This window comes from Lampris incognitus, chromosome 2, assembly GCF_029633865.1.
Source record: "Lampris incognitus isolate fLamInc1 chromosome 2, fLamInc1.hap2, whole genome shotgun sequence".
Classification (NCBI taxonomy): Eukaryota; Metazoa; Chordata; class Actinopteri; order Lampriformes; family Lampridae; genus Lampris; species Lampris incognitus.
This window is the reverse complement of record NC_079212.1, coordinates 42,450,081-42,464,793: the sequence shown is the minus strand read 5'-3', so window position 1 is coordinate 42,464,793 and position 14,713 is coordinate 42,450,081. Positions and strand designations below refer to the sequence as shown.

The 14,713-nt window shown below is 43.0% G+C and overlaps 1 protein-coding gene across 1 annotated transcript in view; it reads left to right on the top strand.

Annotated features, from left to right (window-relative positions):
- Window positions 1-347: 347 nt before the first annotated feature.
- Window positions 348-14,713, top strand: part of cep104 (centrosomal protein 104) — a 42,698-nt gene continuing 28,332 nt past the window's right edge. Inside the window, exons 1-9 of the mRNA XM_056274303.1 lie at window positions 348-370; window positions 1,383-1,509; window positions 3,639-3,812; window positions 4,123-4,261; window positions 5,308-5,370; window positions 7,915-7,991; window positions 9,187-9,355; window positions 11,138-11,293; window positions 11,697-11,936. Of these exons, the coding sequence (XP_056130278.1) occupies window positions 1,397-1,509; window positions 3,639-3,812; window positions 4,123-4,261; window positions 5,308-5,370; window positions 7,915-7,991; window positions 9,187-9,355; window positions 11,138-11,293; window positions 11,697-11,936 (1,131 nt within the window). The 5' untranslated portion in view covers window positions 348-370; window positions 1,383-1,396. The remainder of the gene's footprint in view (window positions 371-1,382; window positions 1,510-3,638; window positions 3,813-4,122; window positions 4,262-5,307; window positions 5,371-7,914; window positions 7,992-9,186; window positions 9,356-11,137; window positions 11,294-11,696; window positions 11,937-14,713) is intronic.

The window sequence follows — 14,713 nt, the reverse complement described above, 5'->3', positions numbered from 1 at the left end:
TAATCCATCCATCCGTTATCCAAACCGCTTATCCCCCTTGGGGTCGCGGGGATGCTGGAGCCTAGTCTATCCACGTGTTGACCAGGAAGAAGAAGAAGAAAAAAAGAGAAAACAAATGAATGAAAACTCATCGATAAGATTGAATTGCTCAAGATATACGCATTCGGTTTAGACACCCAGCGTTGGCGTTTAATTCGCAATAGCTTTGCAAATTTGATGTTCAAAACCGTACGGGTGCCTTTAAAGGAAACTCCATAGACCATAATCCTTCGCGTCTGAAGTTTTCGTCGGTACAGCGCATGCTCGGATCGTTGTTGTCAACGGTGGTTATGGAGATAAGATGAGAAATGGAGGAGCGGTGATGTTCGTGGTAAGAAATATTCAAAATAGACGCACAAAACCTCAATTTTAAAGACAACGTTAATAAATACTTATGTACATTATGCATGCCAGTTTTCACTACAATTTTTGGCTATATCTTGAAAAACTTGTATGAAAAGAACAACCGTTGAGCTAGCTAGAGGGCCAGGTAGCTAATGCGATTGGCTTTTGCTGTACATTCCCACGTCGGTGCCAGTATCTTACCTACTTAAAATAGAAACTACTCGGGGTTTACGCCTAAATGATTTGCTAACAGTTATTTACTTAAAAAAAGAAGCATTTTAAAGTAAGCTGACTGACTTCAGTACTTTTAAGGGGAAGCGTTTGCCAGGCTTTTGTGAAATAAGCATTTTCAGTGGACAGTCCGCCTGAGCGTTGCTGACTCAAGTGACAATGCTGGAAATTATAGTCGTCAATTAAACTAGAAATTTGTGTTAAGACTGTAAACCCAGTAAGACCCCGCAACAGGATTTAGCATACCTACATTTCCTGGAAGGGGACTGCATCTGAAAGTTAATTCTGAAGTGTGCCTTATCCTTTAACTGTCATTTAACTGCTCAGACTGTTAGTGGACATTTGATATTGGCGCTGTCATGCTGGATGGGTGCTGTCACTTTACACGTAACCGTACTACTAAAGACAACACTAACAAAAAAGATGCCCAAGATGATTTGGTGCCGATAACAGTTGTCATAGAACAGTGGTCATTTGAAGATTAAAGGTCAGATAAACCATCTTTATTAGTGTAGTTACTCAGGTAGGGTACCGTGACTGACATTGGTATTACAACAGGAATTGGGTTCTAACTTTTTGGCCGAGCTGTTCATGCTCGCAAATATGGCCTGGGTTGTCTAGTTTCCCAAGAGAAACATTTAATTTGAACTTGTGAAATTATAGTTTAAATTGTCCATTACATTTATTGTGGATGTAAAAGCATCGCCTCTTTTCAGTTTAACATGGGCTCTCACCACATGCTGTACTTCCTATCTGCTTTCTTCCAGTATCCGTCAGAGGAATGCCCAAAAAGATAAGATTTATTGTGGTCAGGTCTTCTGGTCACGAGGACAACTTCAGTGCCAAGGAGCTGATGGTCCATGCACCCACTGTCAATGGCTGGAGATCCACAAGGTAGTCCACTGCTTTGGGACAATGTAGATGTTGATTTATATTTAAGTAAACATTTAAAATGTATGATTTTAGAAACGCAAACCAACTTGCGGGGTGGCACGGTGGCGCAGTGGTTAGCGCGGTTGACTCACAGCAAGAAGGGCCTGGGTTCGAACCCCGGGGTTGTCTAACCTTAGGGGTCATCCTGGGTCATCCTCTGTGTGGAGTTTGCATGTTCTCCCTGCGTCTGTGTGGGTTTCCTCCGGGTGCTCCGGTTTCCTCCCACAGTCCAAAGACATGTAGGTCAGGTGAATCAGCCTTACTAAATTGTCTCTAGGTGTGAGTGTATCTGCCCTGTGATGGACTTGCAGCCTGTCCAGGGTTCCTCCCCGCCTGCCTCCCAATGACTGTTGGGATAGGCTCCAGCATCCTGTGACCCGAATTCAGATAAGCGGCTTGGATAATGGATGGATGGAAGTAAATTTGCATGTACAAACTTGTAAAAATACACACAATGTCAGGGCGGCAGTGGCTCAGGAGGTGGAGCAGGTCATATGATAACTGGAGGGATGCCGATGGGAACCTCGGCTCCTCCTGGAGAAAATGTCGGGGTGTGCCTGAGCAAGACACCTAACCCCCAACTGCTCTTGATGAGCTGGTTGTTACCTTGTATGGTTGACACAACCATATGTGTATGAGTGCGTGGGTGAATGTGAGGCATTAATTAATCGTAAAGCGCTTTGAGTTGCTGTTGCAGCTAGAAAAGAGCTAAATAAAAAAATGCAATCCATTATCTCTTTCTAGTTGTTTCTCTCACTGTCACAATGTGTCCCATACCTATTTAGCAATATACAGAATTTGATGCAGTGTTTCCTCAGCTGTAGCCATTAGCTCGACTTGAGTAGCCACCCACTAATACAACTCTTCCTGTTTAGCGAAGCAATTGCACCACCTTTTTTTTTACAATTTTCACTACATCTGGGCATACCTTGAAACTGTATAGCATGTCCAGCCACTGTTCTTAAAACCCTTGAAAATGTACATCAACACACAACGGGTCCTGTCCCTTTTGCTGTGTTCACACAGAGCTGTGTGTCAGCCAAGTTAACAAAAATGTATAGTTGCACCTTAATGGTAGCATAGAATTGAGCCTACATGTTTTAAAGAGAATAATCTAAACTTTTCCCAGACAATAATGTGTGACATTTAAAAAAAAAAAATCCATCAAATGTGGCTTTGTGTCAAAATATATCCATGCAGGGGAATTTCAGGCTGTTGACAGCATGGTTATCACGCATGACCTGCTATTGTGCCAGATAGGTGGTCAGGTGATCCACCCACCTGACTCGAATAGCCGCCCACTAATACAACACTGCCTGTTCAGCGAAGCAATAGCATCACCTTTTTACAATTTTTAATACGGATAGGCATACCTTGAAACTGCATAGCGTGTCTCAAAACCCTTGAAAATGTACATCAGCACACAACAAGTCCATTCCCTGTGTGTCAGCCAAATTATCAAAAATGTGTATGTGTACCTTAATGGTAGCATGGATTTGGGCCTGCATGTTTTAAAGAGAATAATCTATACTTTGCCCAGACAATAATGTGTGACAGTTGTTTTCTATCATTTTATCCATCAAATATAGCTCTATGTTAAAATAAATCCATGTGGGGGAATTTCAGGCTGTTGACAGTGCAGTTATAATGCATGACCTGCTATTGTGCCAGATATTTGAACACGCACCTTCTCCTGAGTGATGTTTCTGAGAACAGGATTTTGAACGGCCATTGACTAGAGTGGACCTTTAAAGGATTCTGTTTGTTCTGCATTTTCTGGGTTTAAGTAATTTGAATTTTGTGATTGATAACACCACAAGCTAAATTCCAAAAAATATTTACTTAATTTTAAGATTAGTCACGTTAGAATAAAGTGAAAGATAATTTATGAAAAAAGCATCCATCCCTGCAGGAAATATGCAAATTTATTTCATATTCACTTTTATATTTGCCATTCCGTGCACTTGGTTGTTCTCCACTGTAAATAACTCAAAATATATCTGACTTTTGGTTTTTATCATGTGAATGGTCTCTGCAAAGTCATTAAAATGTATGTATTCTGTACTTTAATGTTTGTGTTCCTCCCCCAGGCTCTGCTCCTACCCCCAGCAAATCACTCTCCAGCTGGTGGAGCGAAGTTGGGTGAGAAAGCTCCAGCTGCTGGCCCATCAGTACCTGATCCCAGCAAAGGTGGAGTTTCACATTGGGGACACACTCCCAGAGGCCCACTTGCCTGGAGCCCATGGACACCTCCATAGACTGGGGTGAGTCTGGAATTTATTCAGGGACAGTTTTGGTTTTCACCATGGCTTATATTCATCCTTTGCATTCTTATTAAATAAATGGCACAAACAGAACAAATTCCACTCGCCTGCCTTAAACATTTTTGACTTGGGGGAAAAAATAAGAGGCTGGAGAATCACTCAGCTCTTTTCCTGTTTTAAAAATAGTAGCATTTGACTGAAAATGTTACGATGAACTTTCTGTAAATGGGTCATTTGCCTCACTGTACTGTCATGTTCAAGGAGCCAAACGGATTAAATAAATAAAGCGACAATATACTCTTACCCCCAGGTATGTGTCTCTGTCAGACAATGAAAAGACAGGCTTTAAAGCCAGGGAGCTGAAATCCATCCATGTAGATGCCATTGGAACATACTTGAGAATAACATTCCACAGAAACTATGTCAACCACTACAACCCCTATAATCAGGTACTCACCCACTACCCCTGGTCTCTACAGATAACAATTGTCAGACCTCAGCCATTTTTTGTGCAGAACAGAGTACCAAAACCATTGCTTTTACTGAGCAATGCAGTCTTGGCGCCCTGGTCCATGTGGTGCAGATGTTTATTAGGGGCTTCAAGATGATGCTTGCTTCTTTTGCAAGTTGGATTGAAAATTGCCAAAGCATATGAACCAATATAATTGTGTATTACTTCAGAAAGTCAAAATCAGCACTGCCCCATGTTTGCATTGACAAGTTAAGTCATTTTCCACCGTTAATACTGAGAGAAGAACAGAAAAGGGAACCTTATCATCCCTTCTCCTGCATTAAAGGTTATGCCACTGAGTTTACAAATAGGATGGTTAAGAGGGAGGGTGCATAGACTATTCTGCTTTTCACACATCACACTCATACCAGTGATTAAAGCATAACAGTGTATCAACTTATTCGAAAATGAACTGTTATTAACCTCACAACGTCATAGTCAAAAATCATGTAAATTACATTAGATATTGTAGTCGAGCGGCGAAGATGATGATCGCATTTTGTTTATTTTGTCTTTGGCTAATGCATGGGAGCGGGTGCATCAAAAACAAGAAATATGGGATACAGTAGGAAGAGTTAAAGGATATTGGAGGGAGAAAACTATGTGCAGTTGTACAGTGAGTTACTCAGGCAAAAGTCAATCCGTTTCTGAAACGAGTTTCTCTAAGTTGTTACAATATATTTTTATTTTCATAGTTTTACTCCTAATGTGTTTTTATCATTTTGACATGTCTCTTTTAGAGGTGCCTACAGCTTAAGTTTGCCACTATGTTAGAAATAAAAGTGCTCAAGATTTTTCATTTTTCAGATGATTTGGTAGATGGATTATGGTCTGATAATTCAATGTTGTGAAAAGTCCATCCCTTCTCCCTAACACAGTATAACATAGTATTAGTAGTCATCTTTTCTTGACTCATTTAATGATTTGTCTTTTACAATTCTACGTAATTCTTCCACCTCACTGCAACATTTGTTGTGATTTCAGGTTGCTTTGGTTGCCTTTAATGTTCTAGGGGATTCTTTGGATGGCAGTGCTTTTAACACAACCGTAAGTGACTCCTCTCAAGCGTTTACCTATATGAATGTTTCTTTGTTTCATTTCTCCACTTGTCATTACTGTACCGTCACCCCGTGGTGAGCTGTCATCATAACGACAGCAGGTGGCGCTGTAGGGTCGTGATGCCTTCCTGTTGCCTATGACTTGATAAATGTGACATGCCGTGTTTGCTTTGCTGCCCATCCACTGCATTTGAGCCCTCTATGACGGTTTCAGCTTTGAAGACCTCTACCGAATCATAATTTTTCCATAATGCATTTCAGTGAATCGGCGCCCATACAACCCAAAGACATGACTTCCATCAAACGTGTTGTGCAGACATAAACATACGAAGTCTGTGAGGGTAAAAAGATATATAATAGGCTATATATCAATGTTATGATGTTTTAAATTAATAAAGAGATATTTGTACACTTGCCAAAAATATAAAGATAACATTCTGAAGTAAAATAAATCATCTTTGGTTCTCAGGTTGGTTTGGTTCTTTGTATTTCAAATGTGGAGGGAGGGTGAGTATATTACCACTATGCAGCTACTGTTTGGTTTCAAACAGTATTGTGGGAATCATATTTTTTTGGGGGGGGCAGTATTTAATCAGTATTAAATATGTACACTTTTTAGCTTTCCAGGGGATTTGGAAGAGTTTACAAAGCTGCATAGTTCTGCATCTATAAGAATACTATTCGTAGTATTAAGAATACTACCAAAGATGCAATATGTGTACAAATGAAATAAGAGAGTGTGTGCACGCACGTGTGTTTACCTTGATTGTGTGTGTGTGTGTGTGTGTGTGTGTGTGTGTGCGCGTAAGTGTGAGGAATTTAGTAATGAGACAGAGAGAGGGCAGTGTGTAATCACACAGGAGGTCTTTAGTTAGCTAGTGTAATCAGATAGACTTGCAGAAGGACAGTCTCTGGAGTAGAGAGAACACCTTAAAAAACATACACACACGCACACACGTATGCACAAAACACACGTAGTACTGCACAGACACAGTGACGCACAAATGTAGAAGACATGCACAGTTTCATACACACACACACATGCACAGAACAGACGAGTAGTACTGCACAGACACAGTGACACACACAAATGTAGAAGACGTGCACAGTTTCATGCACACACACACTCACACACACACAAACAGATTCTGTTGAACAGGCTATGCATTGTTGCGCCAGTAATCCGTCTCTTAAGCACCTTGACTGCAGCAGTGATACTGCTGGGTGGGTAGACTATATCTTGTTCTCCTCTATCTGTTCTATGGATAGAACTTGTGTTCATCAACACAGCGAGTCTTACGGGGAGATATAGTGCAGCTTAGAAGGACTGGATTGGATAAAATACGATATGGATGTGGAGACAGGCCTGTTTGAGTCGGTGAGATGTCCTGAATGACGACATGCTGATGCACTTACATTAAAAGCTTTCTCTCTCTCTGTCACTCTCTCTGTCACTTTCTCATGCACACACACACACGCACACATGCGCACACAGGCACACACACACACACACATACACACACACACACACACACACACACACACACACACACACACACACACACACACACAGTCAACATTCAAATTTGTAATGTTTTTCATTTATCATGTCAAACTTGTGTTTTTGTTCAGCACTCATTCTGTAACGCTTGAATGACATAAGTGTGTATCGTTCCTACTCTAGTAATGAGATACCGCTTGACGGTTGTGGTGATTGTGTTTTATACAACAGATGACAGATCACTTGGCTGTGGCTGCACATTCTCTGTTAGACTAGCCTGTCATTAGCCATTGGTGTTGATTGATGGAAAAGACTGTGTGTGTGAGGGAGATTGTAGATGTGACTGTGGACCTACCTTGCTATACTTTTGAGGACTAATTTGAGTTCTGGACAAGAGACGAACATCTAGACTTGCTAGAGGGAGGAAGATGTTGGGTGTCTTAGGTTTAGAGTTCAGTCGAGGTTAGGGTAAGGGTTTAAGGCACGAATTTAGTCAAGAAGAAGGTCCTAGGGTGTCCGGGTGGTGTAGCGGTCTATTCCGTTGACTACCAACATGGGGATCGGCAGTTCGAATCCCCGTGTTACCTCTGGCTTGGTCAGGCGTCTCTACAGACACAATTAGCCGTGTTTGCGGGTGGGAAGCTGGACGTGGGTACGCGTTCTGGTCGCTGCACTAGCGCCTCCTCTGGTCGGTCGGGGCGCCTGTTCAGGAGGGAGGGGGAACTGGGGAGAATAGCGTGATCCTCCCATGCACTACGTCCGCATGGTGAAATTCCTCACTGTCAGGTAAAAAGAAGCGGCTGGCGACTCCACATGTGATGGAGGAGGCATGTGGTAGTCTGCAGCCCTCCCCGGATCAGCAGAGGGGGTGGAGCAATGACCGAGACAGCTCGGAAGAGTGGGGTAATTGGCCAAGTACAATTGGGGAGAAAAATGGGGGGGGGGGGTAAAAAAAAAAAATAGGAAGGTCCTCATGAGGACAGCAATGCAAGTCTAAGCATGTGTGTTATTTCTCAATCTGTTTACCCCCAGCCTAGCAGAGAGCAGCTGATCGAGCACTACCTCAACAGTACGCAGCTGGAGACAGCCTTGGATGGGACCTACATGGGGTGAGGCAAGGCCATTGAACCCCAGTTTCTTTGTCTTGTGACAATAATATTGTTCAGCTAAGCCTTTTAGTCGGAAAGCCAACCAGTAAGCCGCTCAAGGTCACTTTCATTTAGGACAATGCAGGTGGCAACCAAAAGACCCCTTGCAAAGAACAAAACACATTTCGAAATAGTTGTTATTTATTTTAATCAGAGGGACATTTCACCTCAGGGTTTCACTCCCAGGGTTGTTCAGTATTCCCCTCACAAATCTGGAATTACACAATAGCTTGAATCTTTAGTCATTTAACTGAAAATGAGGCATACATTTCTATTAGCATATTAGCGATGGTCACTTAGTGTAATGGGAGTTAGGCAGTAGGTCAGCTGTTCTATATTTTAGAAAGGAAGACTCACAAACCTAATATATCATCCTCATGTGGAAACAATTCAGAATATTTCCCATATCGGGTGTTTTTCAGGTGTTTGCAAAAAAAAAAAGAAAGAAAAAAAACAGGTTGAAAGACTTCAGTGGAAAACTGTAATTGAATGTGCAGCAGTGGCGGCTGGTGCTCAAAATTTTGGGGGAGGGGGCAATTTACCTTGGCACAGCACACCTGACAGCTGCTTTAATGTCCACACAGTCACAGAGTTATTAAGAAAGACAATGTAGCCTATAGATTTTATCAGAGTTCGTAGACGGTGGATGATTGACGGTCGAGACGAGGCGTGGTGGTGGTTGTGAAAATGATTGATGGCCACGAGAATTGTCCAATCACATTAGATCAAAAAACATTAAAACAACACCAATTCGCTGCCAATAAAAGTGGGAGTGTCTGGGGTGCACAGAACTGTGCCCCATGGAAAATCTGAAGAAACAAAGTAGACAGCAGCCTCAGGTCACCTGCTCGCCAAAAGTTTGAGGGCTTACATAAGTATGGTTTGGCCGGCGTCCCTCACCCAGGAAGTATATGTATTCAGACAGAAATCAACCAAATACCATTTGGAACCAATATTTAATGGCTGCTGACAGGTGCTCACAGACTGAAAAACACTTGTATTTCATAATTATATGCATTATACAACTAAATTATATTTAACATGTTTAAGTAGATTTTCGTCTCTCGATAGTTGAAGGGGGCGGCGCCCCAGCGCCCTGTACTGGCTAGCCGCCACTGATGCGCAGTAAACTTGTGGCCCCCTGTCTGTCTCCTAGTAAGTCTGAATCCATGTCTCCACTGGACGATCTGGCCTTTGACATGTACCAGGACCCTGAAGTGGCCAACATCATCCGCCTGCTGGACCAGAAGAAAAAGGACATCGTTCGCCAGGAGAGATACGAGCTGGCCAAGACTCTCAAACAGGCCATTGCTGACCTGCAGAAGGTAGCTAGCTGGGAGGCTTATTGTGTGGTTAATGTACACATGTATCATATGGATGTGTGCATGAGCACACAGCATGTACAACAAATTGCAGAATCTCCCAGAAGATTTTGTAGCTGCAGAAAGGAAATGGATGAAGTTGGGTTCTTGGTTTGGTTCTGTTTTCATGTCTACAGTGTCTCTTATTCTGGGAATTTAACTATAACATATTTTGATCTTTATCTTTTTCATCTTCCTCTTGATCTTCTTAATTCGTGATCCTATACATGATAATGTTATTTAATTAATGTTATTTCCCCTTATCTCTAGCCGCATGAGCACTGGGGAATCACTGCTGTTGTCTGAATGTAAGGGGGGAAGATTGAACACAAGGCCTGGATTTCAAAAGGAGTCTTTGCTTCCATACTAAGTGCCTCCTCAAGCCCCCCCCCCCATTCCTCCCCTTTAACTGTCAGGTTTATATGAGCTGAGTTAATTACAAGCTCCTTGTATTTCTCCGCGTTGACTTTGAGTACTTAGACATGAAGCTCACAAAGGCTAGTAAACGCGTAGATTGGACTGTATTTTATGAGTTTATTGATTAATCAATATGTTGTTGAGATATATACCCATGTTACAAATCTATTTATGGAGCATAAAATCAGTTGAAAATGTTTTTTGGAGGTAAAGGAACTTTTTCTTTAGGAGGGAAATTCTGTTGTCTTCAGTTCCTCGTAGCGACATCTCTTAGAAATCGTTCCTTTGTGTAGCTTAGAGTATTTTATTGATATCCGGTGTAATCTCACCAGTATTTGTAACTGTAGTTGTTAAACATTGTTCAGATTCCTGTTACCGACTACTTTTGTATTCGCCGTTGCCATGCTGACCATGAATTCTTCATAACCTCAACAGCTGCAGCAATGGTCCTAGAGTGGTTCCTCTCTCTTTTGTTTCCTCCACGATGAATGTCCTTGTAATCAATACACACACACACACACACACACACACACACACACACACACACACACACACACACACACACACACACACACACACACACACACAAGCAACTTAGCACTGCAAAACATACATGGTGAAAATCCGATGGAATTACACATTCGTAATGTGTCAAAGTATTATTTACAGAGTTAAGTTACATCTGGAAATAATGGATAAAAAGACTCGAGGAGACAGTCTACGGGCCTTTTGTACTTCTTTCACCTTATTTAGATTTGGCAAAAGTAGAGAGGCTTACTGAGAGGGGATCACAGATCACAAAGCGCCACAGTCGGGGGTTGATCCCCCAGAGATCCCTTCATGTGTTTGAGCATCAGCTGCTGTGCGGATTGCGCCACATTGTTTTTCCCCCCAATAAAGAAAATGGAATTAGAAGGCATCACGAGACCTGAAATCACTTGGCCGCATTAGGAGTTTTAGACGGTGTTGCTTGGCACACGCTTGAAAATTTAATTCATCTTAATGGGATTTTCTCACAAAGCAATAACCTACCTGACCTATCGGATGTTATTGTCAAATTTTCCACCCTCCAAATGTTCGTGATTCATTTTGGTGTGTCATTACCCTGTTGTGTGGGGGCTACCCTTTTTGATTCTTTTTTCTCCCTCCGTTTCGTGCTTCGCTGTTCACGGATAGCAGAGCGGTTGAATGATCTAAAGAAAAAAAAAACCGTTTCCCTTACAGGATTATTATCTGTAGTCACACACTTTAGACACACCATTCAGAGACAAGTCAAGGTCTCACCGACACCAACCGTCTTTGTAGCTCACTGTACCCGTTGTCTTTCAGGTGGGCGAGCGTTTGGGTCGCTATGAGGTGGAGAAACGGTGTGCCATAGAGATTGAAGACTATGACCTGGCCAAAAGGAAGAAGGAACAAATGGAGGAGTACAGGAGAACTGTGTACCAGCAGCTGGAGGTCCACAACCTGCTGGACATGGCCATGGTCAGTCAGTAGCCCCAGGTAGAAATTATCAATAAGAATAGCGTGCAGCTGACCTGGATGAAGTACATTGTTTTAAACTATTTCAAGGGAAAATATTTTTTTCTTCCAAGGCAGTTGTTAACAGCTATGCCAACAGCTGAGAGTGTAAGGGCAAAAATATACAAATTGGAAGTTATTTCATTCATTTAAAAAAAAAAATCAACCCTTTGGAGCAGGCTGGACAGTTAAGTGTAGATTGTACTTTGATTACCTCTGGACAAAGTTGCTCCAACTTACAAATGAGTGATAGTGACTGATATGCATCAGCTGTTATGACATGTTACTATGAGTATGAGTATGTAGATGGTAATAGTCCCTTACCCTCCTCTTTCTCACTTCCTCTCTATATCTTCCCCATCCTTAGATCACCAAGGTTGCAGAATCATCCCCAGTACAGGAACCTCCCTCACTATTTAGATCCCCTAGTCATCAGCCAGACCCCACCAAGGCCCATGTTTCCACAGACACCTTTAGAAAGGGGAGGAAATCTCACCCACCTCAGGATCAAGAGTCTGAGCAGGTCACCACTGCACCCAGACCTGCCAGCCCCTCGCAGAGCCAGCCTGCCATGAGCTGCGCCCTCCCTGTTTTACCAAGGGGAGATGTAAGTGACCTGCTGTCAAGTGTTTATGGTGCATTTTCAGCAGTAAACGTGTGTCTGTTCTTATATCTGTGTTATGGAACGGGGCAGAAATGCTAATAGAGAGAAACATACTTGGAGTGTGTTGGCTTTGTTGTTGGTCACTGGGCCAAAATCAAATGTATGTTTTGAAAAGGAGCAAGGAGGAGGATTTGTTTTACGTCCTTATTTCAAGACAGAAAGAGTCCAATGATGGTGGCAGTCATAAGGGCATAGCATAATGGAAATGTATGGGAGATAAAGCAGCTGGCCTTTGGTGAAGAGACAACAAGGTGAAGCTCAGTACTCAACATCAACCCTGTTGTTCAAATGGCCCAGCAGAGGATGTACTTCCCCGCAGCAACTCAGGACATTCAGGCTGTCACATAAAACAACAATTCTGTCTCACACTTTCATAGAGTTCATACTCAATACGTCCATGACTGTCTAGTTTTGGTCAGCCACATGATGAGACGGAGAGAGACCCTCCAAATCCTCAGTGACTCCAGTTCTAGCAGGCAACGTGGGCGAGATCATAACAGGCCTCTCCTATCCCAGTTGCAACCTACCCCAAACTTTTCCTATGGGTGGCAAGGTCAGACAATAAAAATTAGAACAACCAGGGGAAAAACATCCTTTTACCCCAAGTGGTGAGTGACCCTCTATTAGCTTAACATCCTGCCCCTCAACAGGCACACGCATATATGCAAACAAGCAAGCAAACAAACGAACAAACACATACACACAGAGAACTTCCATTCTCTCTTTTATCCATACATCCATACATCCATTATCTGAACTGCGTATCCTGCTGTCAGGGTCACGGGGATGCTGGAGCCTATTACAGCAGTCATTGGGGGGCAGGCGGGCAGACACCCTGGACAGGCCGCTAGGCCATCACAGGGCCCACACACACACACACATTCATACTTAGGGACAATTTTAGTACGGCTGATTCACCTGACCTACATGTCTTTGGACTGTGGGAGGAAACCGGAGCCTCGGAGGAAACCCACGCAGACATGGGGAGAACATGCAAACTCCACACAGAGGACGACCTCCAAGGTTGGACTACTCCGGAGCTTGAACCCAGGACCTTCTTGCTGTGAGGTGACCGCGCTAACCACTGCGTCACCATGCCGCCCATTCTCCCTTTTAATATCTTTTTTTTCTGAGAGCAGTCCACAAATTTGGATAAATTTTTGAGCGCTACCTTTAAAAAAAAATATTTTTTTTGGATTTTATCCCCCCCCCCCCCTTTTCCTCCCAATTGTACTTGGTCAATTACCCCACTCTTCCGAGCTGTTCCAGTCCCTGCTCCACCCCCTCTGCGGATCCGGGGAGAGCTGCAGACTACCACATTCCTCCTCCGATACATGTGGAGTCGCCAGCCGCTTCTTTTCACCTGACAGTGAGGAGTTTCACCAGAGGGACATAGATCACATTATTCTACACAAGTAGAATAGTGTGATCTATGTCTATAATAAGTAGTAAGTAGATCTATGTATAGAATAAGTAATTAAGCTATGGACTCACTTGAAAAAAAAACAAAAAAACAAAGGAGATGGAAGCATGGACTGGGAATCATCCAACCTACCTGATGTGTGGTGGCGATTCAAACAAATGCCAAACTCGTGTTTACGGGCCCGCTCAAAAGAAAAACAGAGAAGGAAAAATGCAGTTTTCTCCTGCTGTGGATCGGGGACAAAGGAAGGGACATAAGTAATACTTGGACATTAACGAAGACCAGTGTCTGTGTTGGTTTCCTCCAGCGGCTCCGGTTTCCTCCCACAGTCCAAAGACATGTAGGTCAGGTGAATCGGCCGTACTAAATTGTCCCTAGGAATGAGTGTGTGTGTGTGTGTGTGTGTGTGTGTGTGTGTTTGTGGGGGCCCATGGGCCCTGTGATGGCCTGGCGGCCTGTCCAGAATGTCTCCCCGCCTGCCGCCCAATGACTGCTGGAATAGGCTCCGGCATCCCCGCAACCCTGAGAGCAAGATAAGCGGTTAATATAATGGATGGATGGATGGATATTCTACACAAGATCACACTATTCTCCCCAGTTCCCCCTCGAACAGGCGCCTCGACCGACCAGAGGAGGCGCTAGTGCAGCGAATAGACACATACCCATATCTGGCTTCCCACCTTCAGACACAGCCAATTATGTCTGTAGGGACGCCCGACCAAGCCGGAGGTAACATGGGGATTCGAACCGCTGATCCCCGTGTTGGTAGGCAACGGAATAGACCGCTACTCTACCCAGACGCCCCAGTATTCTTCATCTTACATCAACTCCTCTTTTTCCCACAGCAAAAAAAACACCACTGCAGACAGATTACTTTACATCTGGATATGTAAATACGGTATAGTGTGAATACTTCATTTGAGTTAGGCACTTTCTTGCAGCTATTTGATATTTTAAACTGGTGTACCTCCTGTTTACAAAGACTTTACTGACATTTTTAATATTTTCACATTTTTTATGAATATGTAAGTCTGCTAATATACGGGGAAATCCCAAACTTGTGTTTTCACAAATGAAAGCTGTATATAACCACAACTTCAGTAACATGTTTTCTGATATGTGAAAAGTTAAACATCAGAAAGAATGGATTCTGATTCTGGAGACGAATCCCAACAACTGCATCAGTTCAAACACGTCTGCTAACGTAAGCCTCTCTGGTGTTGAACATGGAAAGCACAGTAAGATTATGAACAGCAGGGGCTTTTATGCTTTAGTCAGCACCGATGAGAACAGCTCT